The following is a 12,012-nucleotide window of genomic DNA, read 5'->3' as shown; positions in this document are numbered from 1 at the left end:
TTATAATTCTTTCTGCTGCCTGAGATATATGAAGAGACCAGATTCTGGCAGCTGTGGCCTGGTTGAAAATTTCTGTAGCAGGTGTAACTTTGAGTTAGAATGGCAATAGAGCAGCTGCCTTCTGGGACAAGCAGTCAACAGTCTTTAATGGAGGAGGCAAGCGGAGGTGGTGAGGGGGCAAAGAACATACTTGCAGTTCCTACCTAGGATAGAGATCTTTAGCTTCAATAACTAGCTGTTGTAATTCTGAGAAAGCCAACATTTTTGCGACTGATGCCATGTCTGACAAAGCTTGTGAATGTTTTTTTTCTCTCAACAGGGAATTTTACTTGGGTTGTCCTTTCTCAAAACTATTTCTTTTAAAGAAGTAGTATCACCAAATGGCTAAGGAGGTAACAGACATGGGGAAGTATTGAAGTTTTACATGTTGGATTTCCTTGGGTTGTGAAAGCATAGGGGAATGGCTACACCAGACATCAGAAAAGTATCACTGCCTATCCTTCTTATTTCTATCATAAATGTCACAGCTGGGAAAGACCAAGGGCATTTAAAAGAGACAGACTGATTCAAACTGGAATTTTGAGCTCCAGCCAGCTATTAACAACTGGATGGCTTTGCTAAAGGAGATCCTTTTAATAGTCAGTAATGGTTCCTTACTGTAATATTTAGTAGGCACTTGCAAGCCAGGCTTGTCAGAAAAGCACAATCAATGCCTTTATAAATTCTGTGGACACTCACCTGGTTGGATGATAGCATTTGAAAGCTTTACTGTGGTCTTGCCAAAAGACTGGAACTTGAAAATTTTTGTTTCCACTTGTCTGCCAGGTGACATTCAGTTAGTTATTTTTTCAGTGGTCTGTTTCTTGATTTTCTTATCAGTAAAGTCAGGATAATGATCCTAACATCCTTTGTAAAGCACTTTGAAAAATATTGTTAAAAGGAAGTGTATACATAATTGGTGCTGTTGTTATAACAGTAGGAATGCACAGTAGCTCTTCCAAAATGAAAAATATAATCAATCTCCTATTATCGTCACATCAGATCATATTCATTCCAAAGATAGCACACTACTATCTTTTATTCTATCTTCACCCCCTTGTATTTTTTTTCCCCTATTAGAACTTCTAATTTTGGAAACAGGGTTTTCACTTTGAACAACATATCAAAGAGAAATATCTTTTATATATGCTTTAGAAGTGATTATGAACCCCACATTTACACTAGGAGATGGTATCTCCTATAAGGCATAGGCAAGTAGTGGCTTACACTCAGCAAGTTGTCTTCCTTACCTTGGAAATAAAATTAAAAAAAAAAATAAAGTAAATTCTAGAGAAGGTCTTACAGTTTTTAGTGTTAGTTTGCAGGTATGTTTGCAGTCGCCTCCAGTGGCAGCACTGCATTCATTTTTCATATGCTGTAAGCTGTTCAGCTGTGAGCAGGCTCTGACCCAACAGTACGAATCTTCATTTTTGTAGGACTAGTAATCAGACTAGATTTTCAGTTATTGTTTGCACATGCGATATTGCATTTGGAAGTCAGGGAAAGGAAATCAAGTTACGTTTTCATGATGCTGCATCAGAGAGGCCCTCTTGATGAAACAGTATTTTTCCATTGTGACTGATCAATGGCTGTTCTGTCAACTAGCAGCCTCGTTTTTCTTTTTGTATTTCTTCATCTTTTAATTCAAATGCCAGCCTAGCAACTTACACTGTTGACGATAAAAAGTCAATCAGTTAATCGGAAATAATTTTACAGAAATGGGGCAAAGTAGCATTAAATGCAATACACGTGATAAGGAACTGACATTGGCATAGGTTAGCTACTGGCATCAGTGTTAACATCTCTGCATTTTGTGTGGCACTGATAAGTAATCAAAATAATTTCTTCAGACTTCTTCAATATTACCTAGATCTTTGTTAAGATGCTGTTCTGCCACTGATGGCCAAGTTACTTACTGCAAATGTGCTGCTGACATAAATTATTCAAGTGCCAGCTTTTACCTGTCTGATACAATTCACAGAACCTCCACACAATGTTTCCTGCAGGCTGTTGATAGAAAGAAACTTCTGAAGTGAGATCAAGGCATACAGTAGCAGCTGAAAGAAAGATTTGTGGAATTGATGAGAGTGGAAAGGTACTTGGTGAACTCGGATGGACAGTTGTAGTTATTTTCAGTGTTTAAAAGATCATTGCAGTGGCAGACGCATAGAAACTTGATAAGAAAGAAGGCAAATTGGCAAATTGTAGAAGAGTTGCTGCTTATGTGTCACTTTGTAAGCTGAAGATGCACTGATGTTACCTGAAGTCCACCTGGTGCTACCTGGACTTCTCAGAAAGTCATTAAAGATGATAATATCCCAACAACATGCAAATTAAATTTATCAAGTCTACAGAACTACTGAGTAATTTGGTGTGAATCCAGCAGTTCTGCTTTCTCACCAATTTATTGTTCCTTCGGCACTGGATCTGTGCCACAAACACACAGCTTTACTTCTCAGCATGTCCGGAGCCTAGTTAAAGACACAGGTTCAGCAACAGGCCAGATATAAATGAATGATCCAAAAAGGAGGAGTCACCACCAAATGAAAGGAAAACGCACGATCTTATTTGCTTGATCCCAGCTACTTTTCAATAGCAATGGATGTTGGAGGTTTTGTATGTCTTTCTTAAGGAACAAACACTTCAATCAACCCAACGATTTTCTGATTTGGTGAACTAAATGTAGCTTGCTTCTACACAGATAGCTAAATTAGTTAGAAACAGCCCTAATTGTCCCAGGAACAATCATTGTGTTATGTGACCTGAATTTTTTTCAGATACAAATTATGTGATAAAACACAAATGATTCATTTGCTGGAAGTGGCTTCAGCTTTAGTTAGTCACAAGAACCTTGAGGCATTTTTATAAGGTGTGTAGGGATTCAAGTGTTGACTGCTTATCATTTCTCAGATTCATACAAAAGGACATACTAATAAAACCAACTTCTTGATTACATCTTCAACGAAATACATTCACTAAACTTCTTAGTGCTGCTGCTATGTGTCATGATTTTCTTTAATTCTGGGCATAAGTCTTAAGTGCCTTTATCTGTTTCAAAGAAATGTTTTTAATAATGTTTCTTCTGTAGCAGTTTTTCAGGATTTTCAAGTAAGTGCTTATTGCTCTGGTACTCCGCCCACAATTCCCAGTATATGGTTGCAGATCTGCTCTGAAGGATTATCTCTAGCAAAATTGTCAACTTTTACCCTTAGCCTAATAGTAGAGAAATGGAATCACAGGGAAAAGATAAAAGCTTTGGATTCTGCTTGAGAGGAGAATAAAATTTTTGTTTCACAGACATACACTTTTGTTTCAGTAGCAGAAGAAAACACACTACATCATACTGCTATGTCAGAAATGACTGTGAGCCCTCCGTAGCTGCTGTATGTATGTAGTCCAGTATGTAGCTCTTTGCTTCCCAAAGCCACCAAATAACATTGTATTTCTAGGCATGCTGTGACTTAGCAAAATCGTTACTTTCCTCAAGCATTCAAAGCAGTATTTTGCATGTATCCACAAGATGGTGAACTGTTACCTGAACACTTCATGCTTAGTGAGCCAGAACAAATCAGAATGATTTATCCTTTAGAGACAGAGCTAAATATATTTAATATGCTTAAATATCACAGCTGAAAAGGACATTCATGATGTAGCAGATTTTTCAGTGTTCCTTTATGTGGGTCATCCAATGCAAATAAATAATTTCCATTTATAAAAACATTTTGTAGGTCACCTTTTAGATTGGTATGTTTTAAAACACTTTGGGTACATGTGAAAATTCTATTCTCTTTAATTAACCATCTGTTCAACTTCCTGCTCTTCTGATGTAGCTGATGAGAAAACAAATTTCACAAGTTAGCTGAATTTTTATAGTTAAAATGTCAAAATTTCTTGGTCTTTATTATGAAAACACTGAAAGAGGTAGCTTAAAGTTAATGCAGGTAACATCTATGCAGGCACGATATATCTTAAGCTATGGCTTTTATACTATCACATTAGAAATCCTTATAGATGCAGCTTCAAGAGAGACTTGAAAAATCTACAAAATGTTACAAAATTATCATAACCTTGTTCCTTAGTTATATGACAACTTAATAGGCGTTCCTTTCTCTGGAATCTATGTGCTTCTGGGAGGAAACTGTGATACATTTAAATAACAGGTAGTATTAGTATCAGACAAAAAAAAAAAAAAAAACCAGTTTCAGTGTAGGAAACAGAGATTTCTAAGAAGAATCAGATCCAACATCCATCTGGTCCTTTATTGCTGAGTGTGGCCAGTAGCAGATGCTTCAGGAGAAAGGTGTAAGATTTGTAGTAGGATAGCCCGTTTTTCTGCAGATTTTCGTCTTGCTCTGATTGTGGGGGAAAGTCTAAGTTCTGAAGCAGAACATTTAAAAATCTTCCCCCAAAATCATTGTATGTCATCATTTCTAAATGTTCTTGAAATCCATACAAGTGTTTGTTACATGAGCAACCATTCTGGCTTTTTCTGCCAATGTGTTTCATTACATACCTTTTAAACCAATATTTTGCTTTATTAAATATCAATTTATTAGGTGTGAATTTCTCAAATTTTCAAGTCATTAAGTTCTTGGTTTTCAGTTACAGAACATAAAACATCTTTCCATTTGTTTTTTTCTTTTTTCATATTCCCCCATTTATCTGATTTCAAAATATCATTCTTTTTATCATTTTTTCCTAACCACTTAAGAGCTTTTGTGCTCTTTTGGGAATTTTTTTAAACTTATCATTATATACAAAGCTTTCAACCAGGTACTCTGCTATCTGCAATTTTGAAGTCTCCCATTATGCATTTAGAAGTTTCAAATTCAAAATGAATAAATGTGATGTTACTAGTTGGATGATTATTTTATTCATCAAAAAAGGGGATGACTTAGGATGACAGACAAGGATATTAATATTTGGGATATAAAATCTGATACTGTTGTATCAGAAGATTGTATTAATTTCCATGATCAGTGACATAGTTCTTTATCAAATAAGAAAACCATATCTGAATAGAAAATGACTGATTTTTTTAAAGCATTTCTAAATGTTTATTGTGCTACCAAGTGATCATTAATACCATTTTTTAAAGTAGTGTGCTTTTAGTAATTTTTTATTACGTTTATGCATTTTTATTGTACCTATATAAAAACTTAACTCTTAACATTTTCTTACATTCCTAAGTAATGCATTATAGGATTATTTTTTTTTAAGTTTAACTAGAATTTTTACTCAAATAAGCTATGGTGAGTTTCAAATAACTCTTTTTTTTTTTTTTTTTTCTCCTTCTCCGAAGAGAATCCTTAGGCTTAGAAAATCTCTTGTTCAGTTATGATTTAATTCTCAGCATGTCTTCAAATTAGAAATAAAATGTGTAATTTTTCATGGAAATTTTACACTTGAGTACTCTAGCTCAGAATCAGGTAACCTGATGGTGCCACACCATTGTTTTTTTTCTGAAGTTGTAGAGCTAACCAACAGGAAGCATCTTAAACTATTTTAGTCTGGGCTCTCATCCTGGTTCTTAGTCAGAATAAGGTGCCCTTAATTTCTTATAGAGTCACAGAATCAATTAGGTTGGAAAAGACCCGTAAGATCATTGAGTCCAGCTGTATTATGCATAGCAATCCAACCCTCTTATTTAAAGCTTCCCAGTTACCCAATTTTAAACCTTATTTTAATTTATTTTCTGTTCAAACTCCTAAACAAGCCAGCCTGATGTAATATGTAAGCTCCTCTCAGATATTCTTTGAGCAATATATTTAGCACTTTATAAGTATGGCTTAGCCTGTCTCATTCCCTTCCTTCATGCTGCCTGTGCTTAGTTAGACCTCCCATGGGAGTGTCAGGGGCTGTAGTGAGGGAATTGAATAGAGAAAGTAATTGAGATTAAGGTGAGTTTTGAGGGGTCTGGAATGGGCATATGGTGGTTCCAGACTGCCTGCTACCAAACGATGGGGTAAATTAACCAACAGTTAGTCTGTAGGAATTCATTGATTGTTTATATTTTGTATTATCTTCATGCAGACCAGTCTGGAAAACTAGTCAATGTTAAGTTTTGGATATGTTGTTAGCAGCAGTAAAAACTTCCCTGGTGATACAAAAATGTATCACAAAAATTTGCAGAGGCCTATTCTATGTCTAACTTTGGGTATCCAATGTAAGTAGCTGTTTTAGGAGGTGGTACCCCCACAATGTTAATGCATAGAGTTTAGGATTTCCAGATGCCAATTCAGAACATCTAAGTCGGAGCCTACCTTAGCTCTTTGACTATAGAAGGAGCAAGAATTTAATTAGTTTGAGCATCTCTTGGCACGTTGTAATGGCCTGAAACACTGCACATGGCTGTTAAAAAAACAGCTTCCAAGAAAACTTATGATGATCTTATCTTTTTGTTGTTTTTTTTTTCCCTATCCTACACTGGCCTCTTCTATGGGATACTCCTACAATAGAGCATGCAGCATGTCATGCCACAGCACTGTCATTTGCAGTTTAGACAAAATGTTTTTTCCTGTAATGGTTAAGAAATACAGTTGCTCACCAGTAAGGTAATAGCTGTTTTGTTTAAGTCAGTTCAATAGTATACTTATTTCTAGGCAATGCATTTGAAGTAGCCGTGGAAAAACTTGCAGTTCTATACTTTAGAACAGAGAGGTCCAGGTCTGGAATATATTGCTTCACAGTAACAAACAAAATCCTCATTTTCTCTTGTATTAGGCAAACTGACCCGTTAATAGGAAAAAATGTGCTATAAGCCAGCAATATGCTCTCATAAATAGAATATTATGAAAGAATAGTTTAATTTGTTTTGGTACATATAAGTCAATAATGTGATTATGATATAGTAATGATTACTAGGTGGATCCACTGAAGCCATGAGAAGTTTAGTCTCTGTATTCTTTCATAGGAACTGGAAGAATGATGACTGTCATGTTGAAGAGAATAAAAAATATTTTCTTTTTAAAATTCTATAGTGCAGCATAATAGTTTAAGAAGGATATTGTGTGCTGAGCACACTGAACTGATGTCAAAAGCCATTTTCAGACTGGCAATCACAGAAATACTGCTGCATTTGAAGGTGCAGGTTGTAGCAGTATCTCCATTCCACACCACAGTCATACTCGGATGCAGGTCACGTTTCTTAGTAGAAGAAATCATGTGTGTACTCATAAAAAATGATGCCTAATCTGCAGGCAATCAAAAAAATAGTTAATAAAATATTAGCTTGTAAATCAAAGGCATTCTTATCATCTGTAGAACAACAAAAATACTAGTCTCTGCCTGGTTTGCAGTTTCTAATCTAGTTTACCATACCTTTTAGCAAGAGATAATGAGAGGAGCTTGCTGTTTCAATATTCCTTCAAAGTGAAGATGATTCAATTAAGCTATTAAGCGAAAGTATAGGGTGTGGGGTTTTTTTTCCAAACTTCTTTCACTCAAGGTGTGCAATGGGTGGGTGGGTGCGTGCATGCATGCACTGGAATGGTGAAAGCTATGAATTTTGAATGTATAAATTGCTTTGATTTTTTCTTTCATCTATATTGATGTCAAATTGAATGCTTCCTTCTGTGGAAGAGCATATTGCATGCAAGTATTATTAGTTTAACAACCTGAAGAAATGCAGGTAGCCTTGTACTGTAAACCTGAAAGAGTAGAACCCATTAAGTTGATGTGAGATGGATAAGAAAAAGAGATAAGAGATCGTAAAAAAACCTTAACTTGTTTGATGAACATTAAGGAGGAACTAGTGTATACTGCTCCACTTCTCAGCATCAAGCTAGGAAGTCATGTTTAGTGTTAATTAAAACTCATCTTTCATTCAAAAATAGAAATGTATTTCTTACATATCGCATGTCTGAGATAAATGTTATCCCCATTTTCTAGTTGAATGTGCATTGCTTAGCAGGAGACTAGCAGAGCTAGACAGAGAACCAGCAATGCTAACTTCTAGTTCTGCATTTTAGCAAACAGAATATTGTCCTGAACTTCAAATTAATCACTAGATGTTTAAGATGGGGTAGATGTAATTCTGCAACTGTGCAGTTCCTCAGTTAACTGGAAATATAACTGAGCTGATAGGCTGTGCTGTTCAGGATGATAAGCACTGAGAAACAGGGTCCTTTAGTCCAGGTGGACAACAAAGCTAAAATAGCTGTGCTGATGTCGGTTGATGAACTGGAGCACATAGTGTTGTGTCAAGGCTATTGTGATGTCCAGACAGAAAGTTTGAGTTCAGTTCATATTGCTTCCACAGGTTTTCTGGCTCACATAAGGTAGCACTGATCCCTGGTCCAACCCTGCTCCTCCTGAACTCGGTTTTACTTTTAGTGTGGTGATGAGGTTATCGGTTGATCTAATGCTGAGTGTTTTTGAAAATCCAATTATTTTTCCTCCATTCCTAAATCCTGATAAATTTATGATAAAATTTTTACTGTATATTGTAAGGTTTTCTAAGAAAGGATTTTTTCTTGCCAAATATTCGTAATATATGGTGCTGTAATCCTGACTGAAGGCATGAGACACTACTCTGGTACAAATAATAACCAGTCTATCACATTTGTATTGCACTCGTTTAATCAATGCAATTATTTTCACTTATTGCACTGATTCACAGTATATTCATGTTTAACATTCACAGTTCTTTCTGGTTTATATCTTTATACATGTCATTTCAATGATTATGAGGAATCTCTTGCTCTAATTAATTTACTTGCATCGGAAATTATAACTTTTCATGTAGCTGTATTCTCTTGCTACAGATGATCCTGGTCTTTTCACCTATTCCTTTTTGTATCCTGTGTCCCAATTTCTTATTAGAAAGCTCTGTTTCTGACTGTGTTGTAAGTGACTAATAATTTAAGATCTATTATTAGAGCTCACCACGCTGTTAGTCAATGTCACATTGTAATTTAAGGCAGTGTGAAACTATCTTCAGATATTTTCCTGAAAGCTGTAAAAAGTTATAAGTAGTAACCATATTGATGTTTCAGCCATTTGTAAAGAATTATTTACTTGAATAAATGCTATGTGTTAAGAAAAGTGTACAATGGGCATTTAATTTAAATGTTATATACAAATTGCAAATCGATTTGGAAATACAGCTTCATTGCTTAGACTCCCAGCTACAATAATTAAAGAAGTAATAAAATAAACCTAGTAGGAATAGAGTGTAATCAGATGTTTAGTATCTTTCCTTCTTCAGTGAGAACTAGACTCAAGGATTATATGTGCTAGATTATATCTATTCTGCTGTGGACTTGATTCAATCAAATACATTTATTATTTCTGTTGTGAAAGTACTTTTGCACCCAAACCGACAATTTAGGGTGCTATTTCTATATTAAGTCACAGTCTGTTTGTAAGAGACCTATCAATATAGAACTAGTACAGACAAAGAGAAAAACAAAGCAGCAGTACATTACGAAACAGCTCTAACTGAAGAGCTCAGGTACGTGTAGTTGCATGGCTTGCAAGATGTTAATGCTTTCAGCTATACACTCTGTCCTTATGAAGGCAACTGTCCTGATAGCAGAGGCAACAGATCAGGTTGTGTATTTATGTCTACGTTTTCCTTCCTCAACCCACTTGTTTGTTCGCACGAGGACACCTACTTTACACTTAAGTGAAAAGATTATATCATGGAAAGGACTCGAGTCACTGGCCAACTAGGACTTAATATTGGTATACCACTGAGCCAAATACTCTTACTATTGACCTAATTTGCATTAGTAAAACCACCCATTTGCAACCATGTTTATTCCCACTCAAAATATTAACAAAACATAGCCTGTCTCTATAATTTCTTGCAATTTTCTGCAAATTACATTGGTTTTAAGTAATACCTTGTCACATCGTCAAATCCCTGAATGACATTTATAAGCTAGTAAGCATAGTTTGGATTTATGACCATGGCCTTTATGTTTTCAGAATATGTGGAGTGCCAGTCCTTTTAACTCCATTAATGATTTTTTTGTGTTCTTAGGATGTTTATTTTCACTTTAACATATTCATTGTGCATTGACAATTAGTTGATGATAAGAAGGGAAAGCACTGTTAGAAATTTCTTGCATATGTTATCTAACGTCTCTGAAATTTTTCAGGTTAATTGCCCAGATTCATGACGAGTTGTTGTTTGAAGTAGAAGATTCTCAAATCCAGGAATTTTCAGGTAAATACAATCTCCCTTGCTCTTTCTCCCCCATGCCCTTTTTTCTCCTTATAACGCATGATTTCTCAGAGGATAAAGAATTAATGTAACAAGAAGCAGCACATTGATTCTCATGATTAAGAAAATGCATACTAAGCAGATTTTTCTGAATCTTTTCCACCACTGGCTCTTACGTAGATAAAATGTGATATGCTCTTCATCTGGAGTTCATCAACATGCTTATTTGCATTTGGTTTTCTTATCAAGATTACCTCATCCAGTGTGTGAATCCTGTAAAGCTAAATAATAATACTTTCTCCAAGGTTTCAAAGGGTTTCAGAAAGAAATAAACCAGCTTATAAAGAATGGATTGGAAAGTAACTTCCTAAATACTTATGACTGGGACCTGTTAAATAAAGACATTCTTAATTCTTAATGTAGGAATATAATATACTGTAATTTCTAAGTTAGTTTACTGCTTTTTTTTGTATTAAGAGAACTTTATAATGGAACTTTCGAGGTAAAGGGTTAGTAAAAGTTCCTGCCTACATTTTTATCCTGTCATCTGGCTTACTTCCAGGCATTATTTCCTAAGCCAGAGTTTGTCTCAGCATCTGGTACAAATTTAGCTAGCAAATGAAGGCACATAGGAGACTGTTGAGTCTCTTCTCCAGTAAGTAGTGTATTTATTCCTGTAGGCATCAAATGGTTATTCACAAATTTTGGTCTAGTTTGAAGCTCAACAATAACTTTGGCTAAAACAATTAGCATAATGTGACAAATATTTTAAATGAAGCAATACAAGAAATATCTTCTGTTATAACCTAAGCATCTAAGAAAAAATTAATCTCACCTTCCTGTGTTGCGTTCATTTAAAGAGTACAATTTGCCGTATTGGTCTCATTTCATCACTGATCCCTCTTGTGATTATTAGTTCATAGTGAGAACATTAAGCCTACATCTAATCAAAACAAAGAACCTGGGAAATATTTAAGTTCAATATATTAGGGGCATTGTAATGAATTAGGTTGATATATTAACATTTGACCTCTAAGTACAAGAGTTCAAATCTGGTTTAAATTAAAAAAACACCGTAAAATTTATCAGACATTGCAGTATCTACTCAGAAAAGGCCAATGTCTAAAAGTGCCATAGTTCCAGAGTTAGAAAGTATAGTATATTGAATGACATCTGTAAGACAGCATAGAATGATTTTTATTATCTTATTTTATGTATATTTGCATTAAGTATAGACCTAATATTATACCCAAAAGATAAAAATTATTCATGGTTGCTTATACATATAGAAAATCACAGATTCTGCCCTCATCGCATCAAATTCTGATCTCTTTTACTAGTATGAATTTCTAGTAAATTCAGCAAAAGCAATATTTTTCCAGTATAATAGAAAAAACCTCTAGCCATTGTACAAATAATAGTAATAAATTATCCTGCTATAGAAACATGATGACTAGAGGCTTTTTTCTGAAAACACAAAAAGAGATCAGTTCAAATACTCAAGATGCGAACTCATCTTTGCTCTACACACCACAGTGTAACTAGTTTGCATATCTCCACATCTAGCTGCCGTGTGCAGAACAAACATACCTGTGAAGTCCTTGTTTTGCTTCAGAGCTATCACCATGTAGTTGAAGTTGCTAAGATGACCTTTAGGAAATGGACCTGGGCAGTCTAGAGGTCTGAGATACCTTGGAAATAATCATTGCACTCAACATAGGCTGCCAAGCTTGAGTGTCCAAGATCTAAGTTTGTTTCATTCTGCTGGTTGAAGACTGATTTTTAGGTTTGTATCTACTTCA

General features: G+C 35.1%; 1 protein-coding gene across 1 annotated transcript in view; it reads left to right on the top strand.

Moving 5' to 3' along the window:
* Positions 1 to 12,012, top strand: part of POLN (polymerase (DNA directed) nu) — a 102,108-nt gene that overhangs the window by 79,952 nt on the left and 10,144 nt on the right. Inside the window, 1 exon segment of the mRNA XM_009882538.1 lies at positions 10,146 to 10,213. Within this exon segment, the coding sequence (XP_009880840.1) occupies positions 10,146 to 10,213 (68 nt within the window).

Source organism: Charadrius vociferus, unplaced genomic scaffold (genome assembly GCF_000708025.1).
Source record: "Charadrius vociferus isolate BGI_N301 unplaced genomic scaffold, ASM70802v2 scaffold213, whole genome shotgun sequence".
NCBI classification, from domain to species: domain Eukaryota; kingdom Metazoa; phylum Chordata; class Aves; order Charadriiformes; family Charadriidae; genus Charadrius; species Charadrius vociferus.
Note: the sequence above shows the minus strand (reverse complement) of the source record. Positions and strands in the feature narration are given on the sequence as shown.